Here is a 17,526-nt window from a genome sequence, read left to right on the forward strand (position 1 = left end):
TTTTTTTTTCTGAACAGATCTGTGGCTATTTATCCTCCCTGAAGTCTCCATCTGAAAGTGTCAAAAACCAAATCCTTCCAAATGTGTTTGATCACCTTCAGATGTTTTAGTTGAAGATTAATGCGCAGATGAAAAATGGTGTGAAGTTATGATAGTTTGTTGTTGCTTGAAAAAGAAAGAGAGAGAGAGAGAGAGAAATTAAAGCTATGTGCCAAAGTCAGTTGCCACCAGAAGGACCATGAGGACAGAACACTTATTTCTCTGTGTGTGTACGCACGTGTGGGCATGTTCCTGCCTTCCTGTCCAGCTGAACGCGTTCGTGCCAAGGCAACAGCATCCCTGCACCTGTGTGTGTGTGTGTGTGTGTCTGTCCCCATTACAAACATGTGATCAGCACTCTTAGTTTCCATTTCATCATATCAGCGATGACGGGACAGGGGAATGTGTGTTCCGGTGGTTTGGGTGCAGTAAACACCTGAACACACACACCTTCATATGTTCCTATTTCCAAAAGCGTTCCACTCTGCTCAAGCTCCAGGAACTCCTCCACGGACAGGAAGTTGTAGTCCACCCCTGGAAGCTCGCCCTCACGAGGTGGCCGTGTGGTACCTGAAAAAGGGAAGAGAGGACACGTAAGGTACGCTGCTCAGGAGATCTTTCTTCGAGATAAGAGAGATTTCTATCAATCTGTTCTCTACTTTCTGGACTTTTCATTTTGAATTTTTATAGAATTCAGACGAAGAACTGAATTTTAAGACAAAACGAGTACTAAAAAATACCAAATCCCCTAGTGAGTACTGGAACAAGGTCATGCTCATCCTCCGTCTGCCTCAACCCTCAGGACTCCATTTCCCATCATCCCCCTCACACACCAGTTACTACCACGTGCACGCCGTCAACCACCTGAGTTCTAATCACCATCACCTGCACCTTTTGCTTGTGTCTGTATTTATACCCCTTTGTCTGTCTTGTCCTTTGCGCAGTATTGCCTTCACTTCTTGTAAGCCTACTGAGCGTTATTATATCGATTGTTTCTCTGTGTCTGACCCTTTTTGCCTTCCATTTCCCCCCCCCCGTTTTCCCTAGCCCTCGTGTTCTGATTGCCCGTATCTCTTGACTCCCTGTTTTTCGACCACGATTTGTCCAGCCCCGTTACTGTCCTGGATCTCTCGGTTTTGACCTGGCCTGGCTTTTGTACACTGATTTCGGATTGTCCTTCTTTCATTAAAGCCTCGTTTTCATTTTACCGGTACATCCACGAGCGTCTGGTTTGTCACAGCCGCGTTAGAGTCACATTTGTGTGAAGAATTTTGGTCAAGTATATGACTTTTTAGCCAACTCTCATATATCTCACTCACAACGGTAACAAAAGTGAAACTAAATTCGTGGAGCCGCACCAAAATTTAGGGCCCGTTTACACGAGGACGCTGTCGGGTAAAAACGACTAAATATTTTACCGGAAGTGCCTTTCGTCTACACGGGGACGGCGTTTCCGAGGCTGAAAAACGGAAAAAATTGAAAACGCCTTCCAGAGTGGATAAGTTAAAAACAGCCCCCGTTGCATATCCGTCTAAACTACCCAATACGCGAAACTCTGCTCGGATCTGCTCACGTCGGGTACGCGTTTACGTCATACATATGTCATATACTGTACATGCCAGCCCGGGAAGTAAGAAAGTAAGTAAAAAAGTAAGAGCATGTCTCATTACATCGATCCAACGGACCTTCAGGCTGCTCTGGCAGCTTTAATAAACGTCCAGGAGTCCTTCGAACATCTATACCGAATCTGCACATATACCGTTAATGAACAGAGGCGGGTATAGTATGCTCTTACTTTTTTACTTACTTTCTTACTTACCATAGTCAGAGTAGTCAAAGTTTTCGCGGCGCAGATGTGCAGATCAGACAAGATGGAAGACGTTGCGCATGCGTGCAGACGTAGCGGAGGTCTTTCACAGCACCACCTAGCCGCCTGGCATGCACATCCAATTGAATTCCACACATTTATGCGTCACCGTATAGACGCAGATTTCCTCCTTGAAAACGGTCATGTAGACGCAGAAAAAAGTGAGAACGAAAACGGACTTTTGTGTTTTTGTTTCAGACCGTCCCCGTGTAAAGTGGGCCTTAATGGGCTCATACTTGGCCTATGCTACACCCTTCCGCTAAGTTTGGTGGAGATCGCAATGTAGGTTTTGCATAATCCTGCTTCCAGACAAACGAACCGCACTGAACACATCACCTCCTTGTCAGACGTAACAAAGTGCGCCACAAATGTTCAAATCTCAATAAGAACCAAAACCAGAGGTGCAAAACAACATTCAGCACAACCGGTAAACAACAAGAGACTGCAAAAGTCAGTGGTTCTCATACAATACTTCGAACTAAAACATGTGCCATGTTAGCGCATGGGCATGAAACACAAGATTCTTACTCTTTTCGAGCACATCATTTCCTGAAGCGTTTTCAGTTGAGACATTTTCAATTATACATGAGAACTGTTTCTCACAAAGGGACATCTTTAGAATGACTCACATCCACCAAAATCCTTATCACGTTCTTTACAATTGAAATTTGTTCTCCACTCAAGATACTCAGAACAATGTGAAAAACATCACGTGACCAAAGATCAAGGAGTGTATGAAAACAATATAAGGATAATTTGACATGAAGTGTATGAAAGAAATCACCACTTCCTGTGTGTCAGGATTTAGATACTGAACCTCTTTGACCTTCCCTCTCATAACACAAGCAAATGTTCATGTAAACATGGTATATATAGTGTTCATCTGTGAACATCTCATCTCATCTCAGTATCTCTAGCCGCTTTATCCTTCTACAGGGTCGCAGGCAAGCTGGAGCCTATCCCAGCTGACTACGGGCGAAAGGCGGGGTACACCCTGGACAAGTCGCCAGGTCATCGCAGGGCTGACACATAGACACAGACAACCATTCACACTCACATTCACACCTACGCTCAATTTAGAGTCACCAGTTAACCTAACCTGCATGTCTTTGGACTGTGGGGGAAACCGGAGCACCCGGAGGAAACCCACGCGGACATGGGGAGAACATGCAAACTCCGCACAGAAAGGCCCTCGCCGGCCCCGGGGCTCAAACCCGGACCTTCTTGCTGTGAGGCGACAGCGCTAACCACTACACCACCGTGCCGCCCATCTGTGAACATGCAACACAAAAAGCATCTCAAACTAGTCAAGTTACGAAAGTCAGAGCCGTTAACAGATGCTCAAACATGCTGCGTCCTCATCAGGGTGGATGTCTGGAGCCTATCCCAGGAACGCTGCGTACAAGGTGGGAGAATTCACCCTAGATAGGGTACCAGTCCATCACAAGAGCACACACACATTCACACCGAGGGGTGAGTTAGTCTAACCAATTTGCCTACCTGCATGTTTTTGGACAGTGGGAAGAAACCAGAGAACCTGAAGGAAACCAATATGAATGTGGGGAAAGCGTGCAACACTCCACACAGACAGTAACCTGAGCTTACCTAGCAGTGAGGCAGCAATGCTAACCGTCACACCACCCTAATAGCCTGATATTAGATTTCCACGATTGAACATTTGCAGAAAATTATACATCTTTTCTCTGTTTTTCCCCCCATTAGTGTTTTAGTAGCCAATGCATTTTCAATTACAATATAATATCAAAGCCGACGAGGTAGACAGGAAACCTATTGCCTCGGGTTTTAGAACACGTCTCTTCCAAAACGCTGATCAGTTTAAAATGAGTAACGTTTAAATTACTATTTCATGCTTCTAGTCACTTATACCATGGATAGACGGAGCGGGTGGAAGGAAACTGGCATGAAGACAAAGCACTATGAATTTTGTGGGTTTTGGATGAGATGGTAGAGTCAGACAAAGACTGTGACTATCTAACCTTTTCCTTCCGGGCTTCCTTTTGCATCTCTGCGGGGATCCAGGCACGGCATTGTTTCAGGAAAGTGTGACAGTTAAATCTCACAGCTATTGTTTCGTCTTTCACCGCTCACTTCCTTGATTATGAGCTTCTTCCTTTGTCTCCCCCTAAATCACTATTGTTATTCTGGCTAGTTAAGATGGAAAAAACAGATGGGTCCTTTTTATATTCAGGGACGGATTCTCCACCAGGACTCTCTCACAGGTCCTTTGACTAACCTGAGCGGCAGGTCTGCACGATGGGTTTACGTGAGAACGGTTGGAGATGGTAGCTCCTGACCTCCAGTGACGCCGCTGCGTTCGGAGAAAATATATTTCGCATTTTTCATTTTAATCTGTTTAACCTCAACCTAACCCAATTTCAGCTAGCAGTTGGTTAGGAGAGTGCTGTCTGCTTAATTGCTTGGTCAAATGGGATAATGAGGATGCTGTTCGCTTGGAGTCGCAGCCATAATGCAGTGCTGGATGAGATCAAATGCCTTACTTGTGCATGTGCACAGTATGTTCATTTTCAACAGAATGATATTTGGTGCAATACTGTTCAGAGTGGACACTGATAGAACATGGTGTTGGAGCAAATGCTCCGTTCTGTCTTTTCTTATATAACCAGATCTGATATACAGCACTGTGCAAAAGGCTTAGGCACATGTAAAGAAATGCTGCAGACCAAAAATGGCTTCACAATAATGAAAATGTTTCAACATTAAAAACAATACTATAAACAGCAGTCATCAAAGTCCTTCCCACGCCATGTGGCGCATAGGGCGGCGCCGATCTCCGTTTCCGTAGCCCTCGGCTTCTCGCCTATTACATAGTTAGGGTTACAGTGGGGGGCTGGTCCTGCGGCAACCGCGAGAGTTTGACTCCCCACTCGCATCTGTATTGCAGCGTGCCTTGCCAGACGGCAGTAGGTACCATTTTTATGATGGTCTTTGGTATGACCCGACCGTGAGTAGAACTCGTGATCTCCTGATCGAGAGGCGGACACGCTACCACTCGGCCAACTCACGGTCTATAAACAGCAGTACGCCATAATAAATGAAAGTCAATATTCGCTGTGAGACGACCCTTTGCTTTATAAATAAATAAATAAATAAAAATAGTAGTCTCAGGTAGAGCGAGTGCAGTTTGATAAGGAAATGAGCTGTAGGTTTTACTGAGCATCTTACAGAACCAGCCACGGTTCTTCTGGACACGTCGACTGTCACACTCGCTTCTTCATTTTGCACCAAAACCAAGCAGCCTTCATTATGTTTTCTTTTTTAATCTGAAAAGTGCGCTCTTATGGCATATGCTGCTCAGATACAAAATTTTTTTTCTGTAACATTTAATTTTGTGCTGGAAAACGAACGTTTGGACTCTAAACGTTCGTTTGGACTTTTTTTTTTTTTTTAATGTTTTCATTTTTCATTCTACTTTTATATTTTGCATTCAATATGCACTTTATATTTCATATTTTATATATATATATTTTTTTTTTATATTGGTAAGCATAGTTTGGTCGGGCAGTTGCAAAATAAGAATTTCATTACCCAAAAATAAACCACTATGTCTGTTATTGTGTATATGACAAATAAACATCTTGAATCTTAAAATGTTTCTGTACTGACTTGATCATGTAGAAGTCATAAAACAGAAATCTATAACAGTCTGTATGAAAAAAAAAAAACAGGGGGCCTAATACTTTTGCACAGTACTATATGAGTGATTCCACGCTTATGGGTACTGAAATGGGGACATGAACTTATTCACCTAAAACCATTTCTTTTTTTACCATCAGGTCACAAAACATGTAATCTTTAATGAATGATATGTTAAAAGATAACTTTAATTTTCTGAGATGTAATAAAAACATATTTATATGCCAAAGTCAGACCGTAACAGAAGTGTTGTGGACATATATATTCTCAATTTTAACAATGTAGAATTACTTTTTGAAACATAGGAAGGTGATGTTTTAGCAAATATAATTAATAAACATGTGTAGTAGAATAAACATACACATTCTTTCAATAAGATTAACATGGTATAGAGCTAGATTGTAATTAATTTGTAACAGACGCGAGATGGACAATCGTAACAGAAGTAATGTAACAGACATCATTTTGGAACTCATAGGCTTGACTTTGGCATATAAATATGTTTTTATTACATCTCAGAAAATTAAAGTTATCTTTTAACATATCATTCATTAAAGATTACATGTTTTGTGACCTGATGGTAAAAAAAGAAATGGTTTTAGGTGAATTTTTAAAAATAAGTTCATGTCCCCATTTCAGTACCCATAAGCGTGGAATCACTCATATATATATTTCTTTTTTTTATATTGGTAAGCATAGTTTGGTCGGGCAGTTGCAAAATAAGAATTTCATTACCCAATAATAAACCACTATGTCTGTTATTGTGTATATGACAAATAAACATCTTGAATCTTAAAATGTTTCTGTACTGACTTGATCATGTAGAAGTCATAAAACAGAAATCTATAACAGTCTGTATGAAAAAAAACCGGGGGCCTAATACTTTTGCATAGTACTATATATATTCCTATTTTAATACACAATACTGTATAATGACATTTTTGGTGATGCAGATAACTAAAATATGCCAGTCACAAGACCGTAGCTTATAAAAAAGTACCATGTTTAAGCTGCACAGCAATATATTTGGTGTATCTGTGGTTCGGGGAAATATTTTAACACCATCCAAATGCAGACAGCATTCAGTGTATATGCGGTCTTGGAACCACTTTTTCCCTAAACTCGTACTCTCACAGCCGCAATCCAGCCCTGAGTTTTAAGAAAGAAATGTAAAACGTCCGTTTTTCGTGATGAGGACTGGGCATTCACTCGGGTAAAAGTCTATACCTCCGTTCATTTTTGAAGTACCATGTGGAGACAGTAACACCATTACAAGTGTACACAGAGACGAAAATGTACATCTCAGCAGACACCTCGACTGCCAGACGTCCAGAGCTGTTGCTATGGACAACCACTGAAAGAAAAAAAAAAAAAAAAACACACCACACATTCTGTCCAACTTTCTAGAAGGAAACGGTGACTGGAAAAGGAGCTCGGCTCAGGAACTTTGTGTATATAGGCTGAGGAGAACATGAACAAGATACAAGATATCTGACTTATGCAGGGTAGTAAAGCGGTTAGCAAAAAAGTACTAACTACAGGCACACACTATGAGAAAGAAAACAGAATACCCACGTGCTGGATTGGGCACTTCCCACGTGACAGCTGTAGCTATTTTCCACTCTTTTCTACATCTTCATCAGCCATCATGAGCACGTGGAGAGCATCGAGACCAATAACAACTTGTGAGCCGCTAACGCAGCACGTCTGAGGTTACACGATTAAGCCCTGTCTCCTGGCACTCAGCTGAAGATCACTGCCAAGTGTGAATTAAAGCAATCAGCAGGCTAGTAGCTAGCATGGAGAGAAACGGTGAAATCAGGACTCTTTAAAAAGCAGCAGTTGTGAGCATGCAGCTGCTCCGGCTCCTCCGCTCAACCAGCTCCACACAAAGAAGGCAAATTAGCTCTCCACCCTGAATGTCTATTGGTTCAAGGCTCAATGGGGGTGGGGTCACTGCCATGCACTTTGTCTATGTAAACATGCCAGTCATCAAGGGATGGCAAGCTGATGCGTAAATGCTGGGCAGAGAGAGAGAGAGAGAGAGAGAGAGAGAGAGAGAGACACAGACATACAGAGAGAGAGAGAGAGAGAGAGAGAGAGACAGACAGACACACAGACAGACAGACATGCAGAGAGAGACACAGAGAGAGACAGACATACAGAGAGAGAGAGAGACACAGACACAGAGAGAGACATACAGAGAGAGACACACACACAGACACACAGAGAGAGACATACAGAGAGAGACACACACACAGACACACAGAGAGAGACATACAGAGAGAGAGACAGACATACAAAGAGAGAGGCATACAGAGAGAGCCATACAGAGAGAGAGAGAGACACAGACACAGAGAGACATACAGAGAGAGAGAGACACACACAGACACAGAGAGAGACATACAGAGAGAGAGACAGACATACAAAGAGAGAGGCATACAGAGAGAGACAGAGAGAGAGACAGACATACAGAGAGAGACACACAAAGAGACATACAGAGAGAGAGAGACAGACATACAGAGAGAGACATACAGAGAGAGACAGAGACACACAGAGACATACAGAGAGAGAGAGACAGACATACAGAGAGAGACACACAAAGAGACATACAGAGACAGACATACAGAGAGAGACATACAGAGAGAGAGAGAGAGACAGAGACACACAGAGAGGCATACAGAGAGAGAGAGAGACACACACACACAGAGACATACAGAGAGAGAGAGAGACAGACATACAGAGAGAGACATACAGAGAGAGACAGAGACACACAGAGACATACAGAGAGAGAGAGACAGACATACAGAGAGAGACACACAAAGAGACATACAGAGACAGACATACAGAGAGAGAGAGAGAGAGAGAGAGACAGAGACACACAGAGAGGCATACAGAGAGAGAGAGAGACACACACACACACACACACACACACACACAGAGACATACAGAGAGAGAGAGAGACAGACAAAGAGACAGAGAGAGAGACAGACATACAGAGAGAGGCATACAGAGAGACATACAGCGAGAGAGAGACAGACAGACATACAGAGAGAGAGACACAGAGACATACAAAGAGAGACATACGGTACAGAGAGAGAGAGAGACAGAAAGAGAGACATACAGAGAGAAAGACATGGAAAGGAATAATGTAATGGTCATTTAAAGCTACTGTTCTCACACACACACACACACACACACACACACAGAGTATAACTGATAAGTTTCTACTGTGTAATATTACAATGATGTCTTTCACACAATGAGAAGGAACCTCACCCACATCTGTCTGTCTTTGTGTACACAACAAAACAAGGGGACTCAAACACACACACACACACACACACACACACACACTACTATGACTGACTGCAGAGAATTTCATTCTAAAGCGGAAATGGACGGAAGAGGTAATGGAAAGGGAAGGAAACAAATCAATTGGTTTTTTGATGGGCTCCTGAAGGCGTCTGTGTATTAGCCTGGACTTAATGTTTTATGTCCACAGTAAGCCGAAGTGTGATGGATGGGCAGACTCTGCTTTAAAAAAAAAAAAAGCCCTCTGAGATGAGCTGATCATGTGTCTTTCACTGGGACTGTCGCTAGCATCACAGTGTAACATGCAACATGTGTGTAAACAAGTTCATGCCAACTTCACCTGGATCACATTTGACTAATCAAATGAGCTTGCCGATACCCGGTAATACGTGCAACTGCTGAAATCTCTCCGTGACCACGGCTGTTGTACTCGTTCTAATGCTGTGACTGAAACACTTATTCACCACAAAGCACATTTTCATGAACACTTCCTTTACTATTACAGCTCTGATCCATAACACAGATTATAAATTCTTAAACCACGGCGCTCTTGAATGCTGGATTGTGATTGGTCAGAAGGTGTTGATTAATTTTCTATCACAGCTGCAAGGCTTATCTTACTACACTCCCTTCTAATACATTACTGTTTCTATAGAAACAAACTTGCACAAGGATCTGTATGGTGAATGTCCCACATAATCACATTAAAACTAGAGATCATTATAGATCTGGTGAAGTTTTCTGGAAGGAGTCTCCAGTGTCGGTGCTTTATAACAGTTTGTTTTTTCTCAGTAACATGACAAGCTGCATTGCTTTTTTTGTCTTATTCATTTCAAGAGAGAAAAAAAAGAGGGATGTGAAGGAATAACTGTTTATAGCTGTTACAATGCTATACGTGATGCCTGGGACAAATGGATGCTCTGGAAGTGGATAAAAACGCATGTCATCGATCCATCCATCATCTGTAGCCTCTTTATCCTGTTCTACAGGGTCGCAGGCAAGCTGGAGCCTATCCCAGCTGACTACGGGCGAAAGGCGGGGTACACCCTGGACAAGTCGCCAGGTCATCACAGGGCCGACACATAGACACAGACAACCATTCACACTCACATTCACACCTACGCTCAATTTAGAGTCACCAGTTAACTTAACCTGCATGTCTTTGGAGTGTGGAGGAAACCGGAGCACCCGGAGGAAACCCACGCGGACACGGGGAGAACATGCAAACTCCGCACAGAAAGGCCCTCGCCGGCCACGGGGCTCGAACCCGGAACCTTCTTGCTGTGAGGCGACAGCGCTAACCACTACACCACCGTGCTGCCCAAAAACGCATGTCATTCTTTAATAAATTAAAAAATTTAAACATTTGCAAATTGCTATAGTATAAGAGGAATAAAACACTTCGGAATGTACTTTCATGGGAAAATGATCAAGTTTGTGGTGGTAAAAAAGGGCCCCTGTTGTTGACTCTTTTCCGTCATGCTTTATTGCTCATTCATACGCCAGCACTGTACTACAATATCTCAATATATCTAAAGATTTTAATTATTAGCTCAGTGCAATAAATGGAGATACACACTCACCAGCCACTTTAACAGAAACTTGTTCTTGAGTCTAAGATTCCTGTTCTTGGCTGCAGGAGTGGAACCCAATGGTGGGCTTCTACTGTTGCATGCTGAGATGCTTTTCTGCTCACCAGGGTTGTAAAGAGTGATACGAGTTGCTATATCCATACATGTCAACCTATACGGGATGTCCGTATTTTATACGGATTTGATTCAATAAATGTAGTATACGGGCGTATAAATAAAGTTATACGGATTCTTTAAAAAAAAAACTTCAATATTTATTTAGAGCTATAATCAATTCCCACGATGATAAAAGAACGCATAACATTTACAAACGTACTGTACACCACAGAAAGCCAGTAAAGAGTCTTATGAAATCTCGCGTTATCTTGTGGTAGCGAGACTTCGTTCCACTTTTGATCATGCGCACACCGCATTGCGAGAATCCCGACAACCGGGAAGTCATAGACATATAAACATAGACGCCGCCTTCTGCGTAGAATCATACGTCATCCTCGCCGCCATATTGGATGGGGCAAAGTGGAGATTCTTCAACCGTCTCTGGTGTAGCGTCTAGACAGTAGCTGAGAATAAAGATGCCTCATTCATGTGCTGCGTTTAACTGTACCAACAGGTTTACCGTCCAAACGAGATCACAGGGGATTACCTTTCACAGGTGAGACTGGAAAAATACTTTTCATTGTATTTGGTCACTATAACGTAATTTTACGAACAGATTTTCCTGACTTTGTGGCTAATATGAAGTCTCGCGCATAACAGCCGCTCGGTGAAACCTGTCTCCAAACAACGAAGTATTTCCTTCATAACTACGCTGATAACACTTTGTGTTTTTGTCGAACATTGGAGCTTTGTATTCATTCTGAAGGTTTATTGTTATTAATATTGAATTAAAAAGTAACTGGGATACATCATTGTTAATTATCATTCAAATTTTAGGTAAATTATTTTAATTTGCATCTTATACGGATTTTATAAGGGAAATACGGATTTTGGAGGTTGGTTATACAGGTTTGATTGAACAAAGGTTGACATGTATGTATATCCGTCCTGGCAGCTCGAACCAATCTGGCCATTTTCCTCTAATCAACAAGGCGTTTCCACCCACGGAACTGTCGCTCACTCAGTGTTTTTTGTTTTTCGCACCATTCCGTGTAAACTCTAGAGACTGTTGTGTGTGAAAACCCACCCCAGGAGACCAGCAGTTTCTGTAAAACTCAAACCAGTCCATCTGGCTCACACCAACACCCATGCCACCGTGAAAGTCACACTTCGAGATCACGGTTTTCCCGTTCTGATGTTTGAAGTGAACATTAACTGACGCTCTTGATTTCTATCTGCATGATTTTATGCATTGTCAAGGGACTGGCTGATTAGAGAACTGCATAAAACAGCAGGTGAATGGGTGTTACTTACAAAGTGGCCGGCGAGCGTACCAAGCTACAACAATAGGTTTATGTAGTTTTGCAAGTAATGTAAAATCGCAATAACTCATACAATTTAGAAAATTAAAGTAATCCCAAATTATAAATAGAAGCCTCTGAAAGTCAGGCTGTTTATGGGAAGGTGAAAATTTTGCAGCAAATCTCTCAGCTTTGTGAGCTCCCGAGCTATCGGACTTGATGGATAGGAAAGGAAATAAAACCGTTCAAATACAGTATGAAATACATTTCTTTACACCAATTAGGCATGGGTTAGTGAGTGTGCGCTTTGTAAACTAGCCAGATTAGCTAGCAGATTTAAAGATGGATAAATCCAGGCCTGTATCGTTCACTTTCAAAGGGACTGAATCGCAGATGTATTAAATGTGAACACATGGCAGATTTAATAAATTAACAGGACAAAAAGAACTGGACAAGAGGCACATCGCGTTATGAGAATACAACAAACAGCCGAAATCCCACTACACATTTCTATCTGGAAAAAAATTTAAAATAAAAAATCCTGCTCAACAGAAAACCCTTGAACAAGTGGTCACACTCCGAAAGAACAGAGTGAATTACCGGGTCGATAGCAAAATATTTGAACCGCAATTGCTGGAAAAAAAAAAGCGGTCACACAATAAAAATACACACCATCATGAATAGCAATGTTTTCCCCTAGCAGTTTGTGAAGTATAACCAGGGAGGTTGTAATCCATTATTTATTTGATGCATTTATTTTTTACAGTGGTGGAAAACACTACAATGGCATATTAGAGTGATTGGAGGTTTAATAAATAAATAAATAACCGTAGCTGAGGGATGAGCTAACATTCCAAGAAAAAAAAAAAAAAAAAAAGATTAAAGGCATAAATTTACAAGAAAAAACTCGGACATTGTCCGAGACGATAATTAGATGCTTCTCGCCTGCAGTGCGTTCGAGAAAATGTAGGAGAAAATCTTCACAAATCCCGATCGACGAGGAAAGGCTGCATCTCCTAGAACTCTCGCATCATCCGTGTCAGAGTAACAAAGACTTGGCAGATGAGAAGAATCCATGTACTGAAACTAACAGGAAATTGTTCTTGCACGGTAAGTATACATTTATAAACCGTTAAGACAAAAAGGACACAGATAAACAAAGCTGTGCAGTTTATACATTCATCTTCCGTTGCGTCCAGGAAGCGCAACAATCACATGCTTACTGGCTTCAGGGCGGCAGTGTATTCTGGGAAACGTAGCTGAAAATCTCTTAGCGCTTTATTCTTTTACACTGAGCAATCAAGGAGAAAAGACTATATAACGTCCTATAATTCTTGGCTCAGCTGTGGTGTTCGTGGTCTGATGGTGTTGGACCAACCTTGCAAAGTGAAGTGACCTGGTTCCCTGACCAAAAAAAAAAAAAAAAACACTACTTTTCAAATACACACAGTGTTGCTTGAAAGTTTGTGAACCCTTTAGAATTTTCCACATTTCTGCATAAATATGACCTAAAACATCATCAGATTTTCACACAAGTCCTAAAAGTAGATAAAGAGAACCCAGTTAAACAAATGAGACAAAAATATTATACTTGGTCATTTATTTATTGAGGAAAATGATCCAATATTACATATCTGTGAGTGGCAAAAGTATGTGAACCTCTAGGATTAGCAGTTCATTTGAAGGTGAAATTAGAGTCAGGTGTTTTCAATCAATGGGATGACAATCAGGTGTGAGTGGGCACCCTGTTTTATTTAAAGAACAGGGATCTATCAAAGTCTGATCTTCACAACGCGTTTGTGGAAGTGTATCATGGCACGAACAAAGGAGATTTCTGAGGACCTCAGAAAAAGCGTTGTTGATGCTCATCAGGCTGGAAAAGGTTACAAAACCATCTCGAAAGAGTTTGGACTCCACCAATCCACAGTCAGACAGATTGTGTACAAATGGAGGAAATTCAAGACCATTGTTACCCTCCCCAGGAGTGGTCGACCAACAAAGATCACTCCAAGAGCAAGGCGTGTAATAGTGGGCGAGGTCAGAAAGGACCCCAGGGTAACTTCTAAGCAACTGAAGGCCTCTCTCACATTGGCTAATGTTCATGAGTCCACCATCAGGAGAACACTGAACAACAGTGGTGTGCATGGCAGGGTTGCAAGGAGAAAGCCACTGCTCTCCAAAAAGAATATTGCTGTTCGTCTGCAGTTTGCTAAAGATCACGTGGACAAACCAGAAGGCTATTGGAAAAATGTTTTGTGGACGGATGAGACCAAAATAGAACGTTTTGGCTTAAATGAGAAGCGTTATGTTTGGAGACAGGAAAACACTGCATTCCAGCATAAGAACCTTATCCCATCTGTGAAACATGGTGATGGTAGTATCATGGTTTGGGCCTGTTTTGCTGCATCTGGGCCAGGACGGCTTGCCATCATTGATGGAACAATGAATTCTGAATTATACCAGCGAATTCTAAAGGAAAATGTCAGGACATCTGTCCATGAACTGAATCTCAAGAGAAGGTGGGTCATGCAGCAAGACAACGACCCTAAGCACACAAGGTGTTCTACCAAAGAATGGTTAAAGAAGAATAAAGTTAATGTTTTGGAATGGCCAAGTCAAAGTCCTGACCTTAATCCAATCGAAATGTTGCAGAAGGACCTGAAGCGAGCAGTTCATGTGAGGAAACCCACCAACATCCCAGAGTTGAAGCTGTTCTGTATGGAGGAACGGGCTAAAATTCCTCCAAGCCGGTGTGCAGGACTGATCAACAGTTACCGCAAACATTTAGTTGCAGTTATTGCTGCACAAGGGGGTCACACCAGATACTGAAAGCAAAGGTTCACATACTTTTGCCACTCACAGATATGTAATATTGGATCATTTTCCTCAATAAATAAATGACCAAGTATAATATTTTTGTCTCATTTGTTTAACTGGGTTCTCTTTATCTACTTTTAGGACTTGTGTGAAAATCTGATGTTTTAGGTCATATTTATGCAGAAATATAGAAAATTCAAAAGGGTTCACAAACTTTCAAGCACCACTGTATTGACTTTGGGGGGGTGAATACCTATGCACACTCCAAATTTCTGTTTTTTCATCTTAATTATTGTTTGTCACACAATAAAACAATTTGCACCTTTAAAGTGGTCGGCATGTTGTGTAAATCAAATGGTGCTAACCCCCAAAAAATCCATTTTAATTCCAGCTTGTAATGCGACAAAACAGGACAAACACCAAGGGGGATTAATACTTTTGCAAGACACCATATGTTCCCTGAAATACATGTGTGGCACAATTATGGATACCCCTAATGAATATTTTAAACAAACAAACAAAATCTTCCTTAATTTTTACTCTCAGATGCTCTGCTTTTAAGCAAACATGAAGCTACATTACTCTGAGGACAACCAGAGTTTTCAAAACAACAGTGAGAGATTGTAATGTGCAAGACTGGTCATGATTATTAGAGAGGAAAAAAAAAAGAAATAAATAACATTACCATAATTGGAAAAAAAAATGAACTATTGCGAAGTCTATTAGATGTCACCTTGGGTTCACAAACTTTCAAGCACCACTGTGTGTGTATATCATAAATTTGCGATTTTTTTAATCTCAGAATTTGATTTTTTTTCTCGCAAATTTATGACTTTATAATCTCAAAGAATATTCAAGCTTTTCTCATAAATTTAGGACTTTTATCTCGGAAATTGAGTTTTGTTTTTTTTTCTTGGAATATAACCCCCTCCTCAGCAACATAATTTTTTGTTGCTGTCGTTTTACCTACAAATGGCCCGAATACACTGCTGTGAAACACACCCCGCTAATATCAAGTGTATTAAACGTAGGCTATCCTGGTTTGGTTGCCTATTTTGTGAAACAGGACTGAAGGCACAGTGTACCAGAAAAACCACACACAGACTATAAATAGCATGTGGAAGAGTTCAGGGAACCCTGATGTGACCTACATTCTCACCTACACTGCAGTGCATTCTGGGAAATGAAGTGTTTCATCCTCCTAGTGCACGCTTCACCCTGATTTCGTAGTTGCTGACTAATTTTGGGGCCCGGTGCCTCCCCTCAGCAAACTCTTGCATAGTGTGAACAGTTCAGCAACATGATTTTCTCATTCTGTAAGCAATCGGCGAAGCTCTGACATTTTCATGCAAGTTTGATTCTCTTGGAGATGAACTGCGTAGTGTGAACCCCTCTGTGACGCGCTGCAAACGCCGTAATGAGGAACAGCCAATGAGAGTCCAAGAGAAAATCAGTTCACCTGCTGTCATGCACAGCAGATCCCTGAATCCAGTTCATCATCCATTTACTTGTGTGCGAGGGCAAAATGTAGGCACAGTTATACTGCTTGTAATAAGAAATTATATTTTTTGTAGGATCAGAAAACATTAAAAACAAACCTGACTTTTGGTGAGACACAGAGGGGGAAAAAAAGCTACCTTTATTATTAGCTGCTTTTCTTTACACTATAGAGATCTTGCAGTCACGTGACCGGAAAGTACACAATCCCCATCTTGTCGGTCAAAAACACCGCTGAATACTGCTGCACTCGTGTAGAGAATGGATCAATTTCAACCGACGGACTACACGGCTCATTTTTCTAATGAACAGATAACTAGATATATGTCTAAAATAAACCATCTACAGATTTGTGACCCTTATGGCTTTCCGGACGGAGTTTTCACGACCGGATTTTGAACTGCCAGCGGAATACCCGGACGTGTATAATTACCTCATTAACTTTCCCTCGCTGTTCAGTGGTGAAGCACTGCGTGCTTATAAATCTCTGGACAGTTATCTCTACAGAAATTCAGGATTTGTCAGCGACTCAGATGTGGCATCTTGTAAACAAGAAAATAACTATCCTCGTTGGATGGGTAAGTCACTTAAGTATTGAGTATAGCACTGACCAGCCGATTATAGAATAGAATAAGGTAATTCCAAATCGTCCGTCTTGTTTACGTGGATCTGGCATTGGAGAGGTAGAGGCTTGGCAGTGGAGGTTTGAGTGGCTGTTTTCTGAGCTTAGTCAACAGGCCGGCTCTGCCTGTAGCCTCGCTTCTGCTCCCGGCGCCACCTCCTTCGCTTTGCTTCCGATAACAATCCACGGAGACCCCGCTGGTCTTGCCCGGAAATTTTTTTTTTTTTTTCTCGTCCGGAATGTTGTGCATGCGATGGAAATCGCTACAAACCGTCATTTTCTGCTGGAAACCAATGTCCAGTAAGTCCATACAGTTGTAGTGGATATTGAAGTCCGGTACAGACGAACAACACGCAAAAATACACACAAAAAACATAAAAAACGTGCACAGGTAGGGAGAGCTTGTAGCCGCAGCCGTTGTAGTAGAATTGTATATAGAAGGGTTTTCCAGAAGAAAAGGTAGAAGTAAAACCAGAAGTAGAAGGCGGAATATGGCGTTTGACCGACACGATGGCGTCTGTCACAATCTGGATCGGCTGTGACGTCACATGCAAGATCTCTATACCTCCAGTCTTCTTTGCAGAACAGACGATCCTCACTGCCTGCATCTCCCCAACCAATATTCCTAATATACATTTTTGTTTGTTTTAAAGGAGAACTGAAGGCAAATTTATCAAAATTCTATTTCTCATGTTATTAAATATC

At 41.7% G+C, this 17,526-nt stretch overlaps 1 protein-coding gene across 16 annotated transcripts in view; it reads right to left on the bottom strand.

Annotated features, from left to right (window-relative positions):
- The window catches only part of LOC132892991 (membrane-associated guanylate kinase, WW and PDZ domain-containing protein 1-like), a 371,376-nt gene that overhangs the window by 144,760 nt on the left and 209,090 nt on the right, over window positions 1-17,526 (bottom strand). For all 16 annotated transcript variants that reach the window (XR_009655496.1, XM_060931644.1, XM_060931640.1 and 13 more), the window contains exon 3: window positions 490-609. Coding sequence is in view for 15 of the 16 variants with exons in the window: in XM_060931644.1 (XP_060787627.1) it covers window positions 490-609 (120 nt within the window). In the remaining variant the exon portion in view is untranslated. The remainder of the gene's footprint in view (window positions 1-489; window positions 610-17,526) is intronic.

The sequence above is a fragment of the Neoarius graeffei genome, chromosome 10 (genome assembly GCF_027579695.1).
Source record: "Neoarius graeffei isolate fNeoGra1 chromosome 10, fNeoGra1.pri, whole genome shotgun sequence".
NCBI lineage: Eukaryota > Metazoa > Chordata > Actinopteri > Siluriformes > Ariidae > Neoarius > Neoarius graeffei.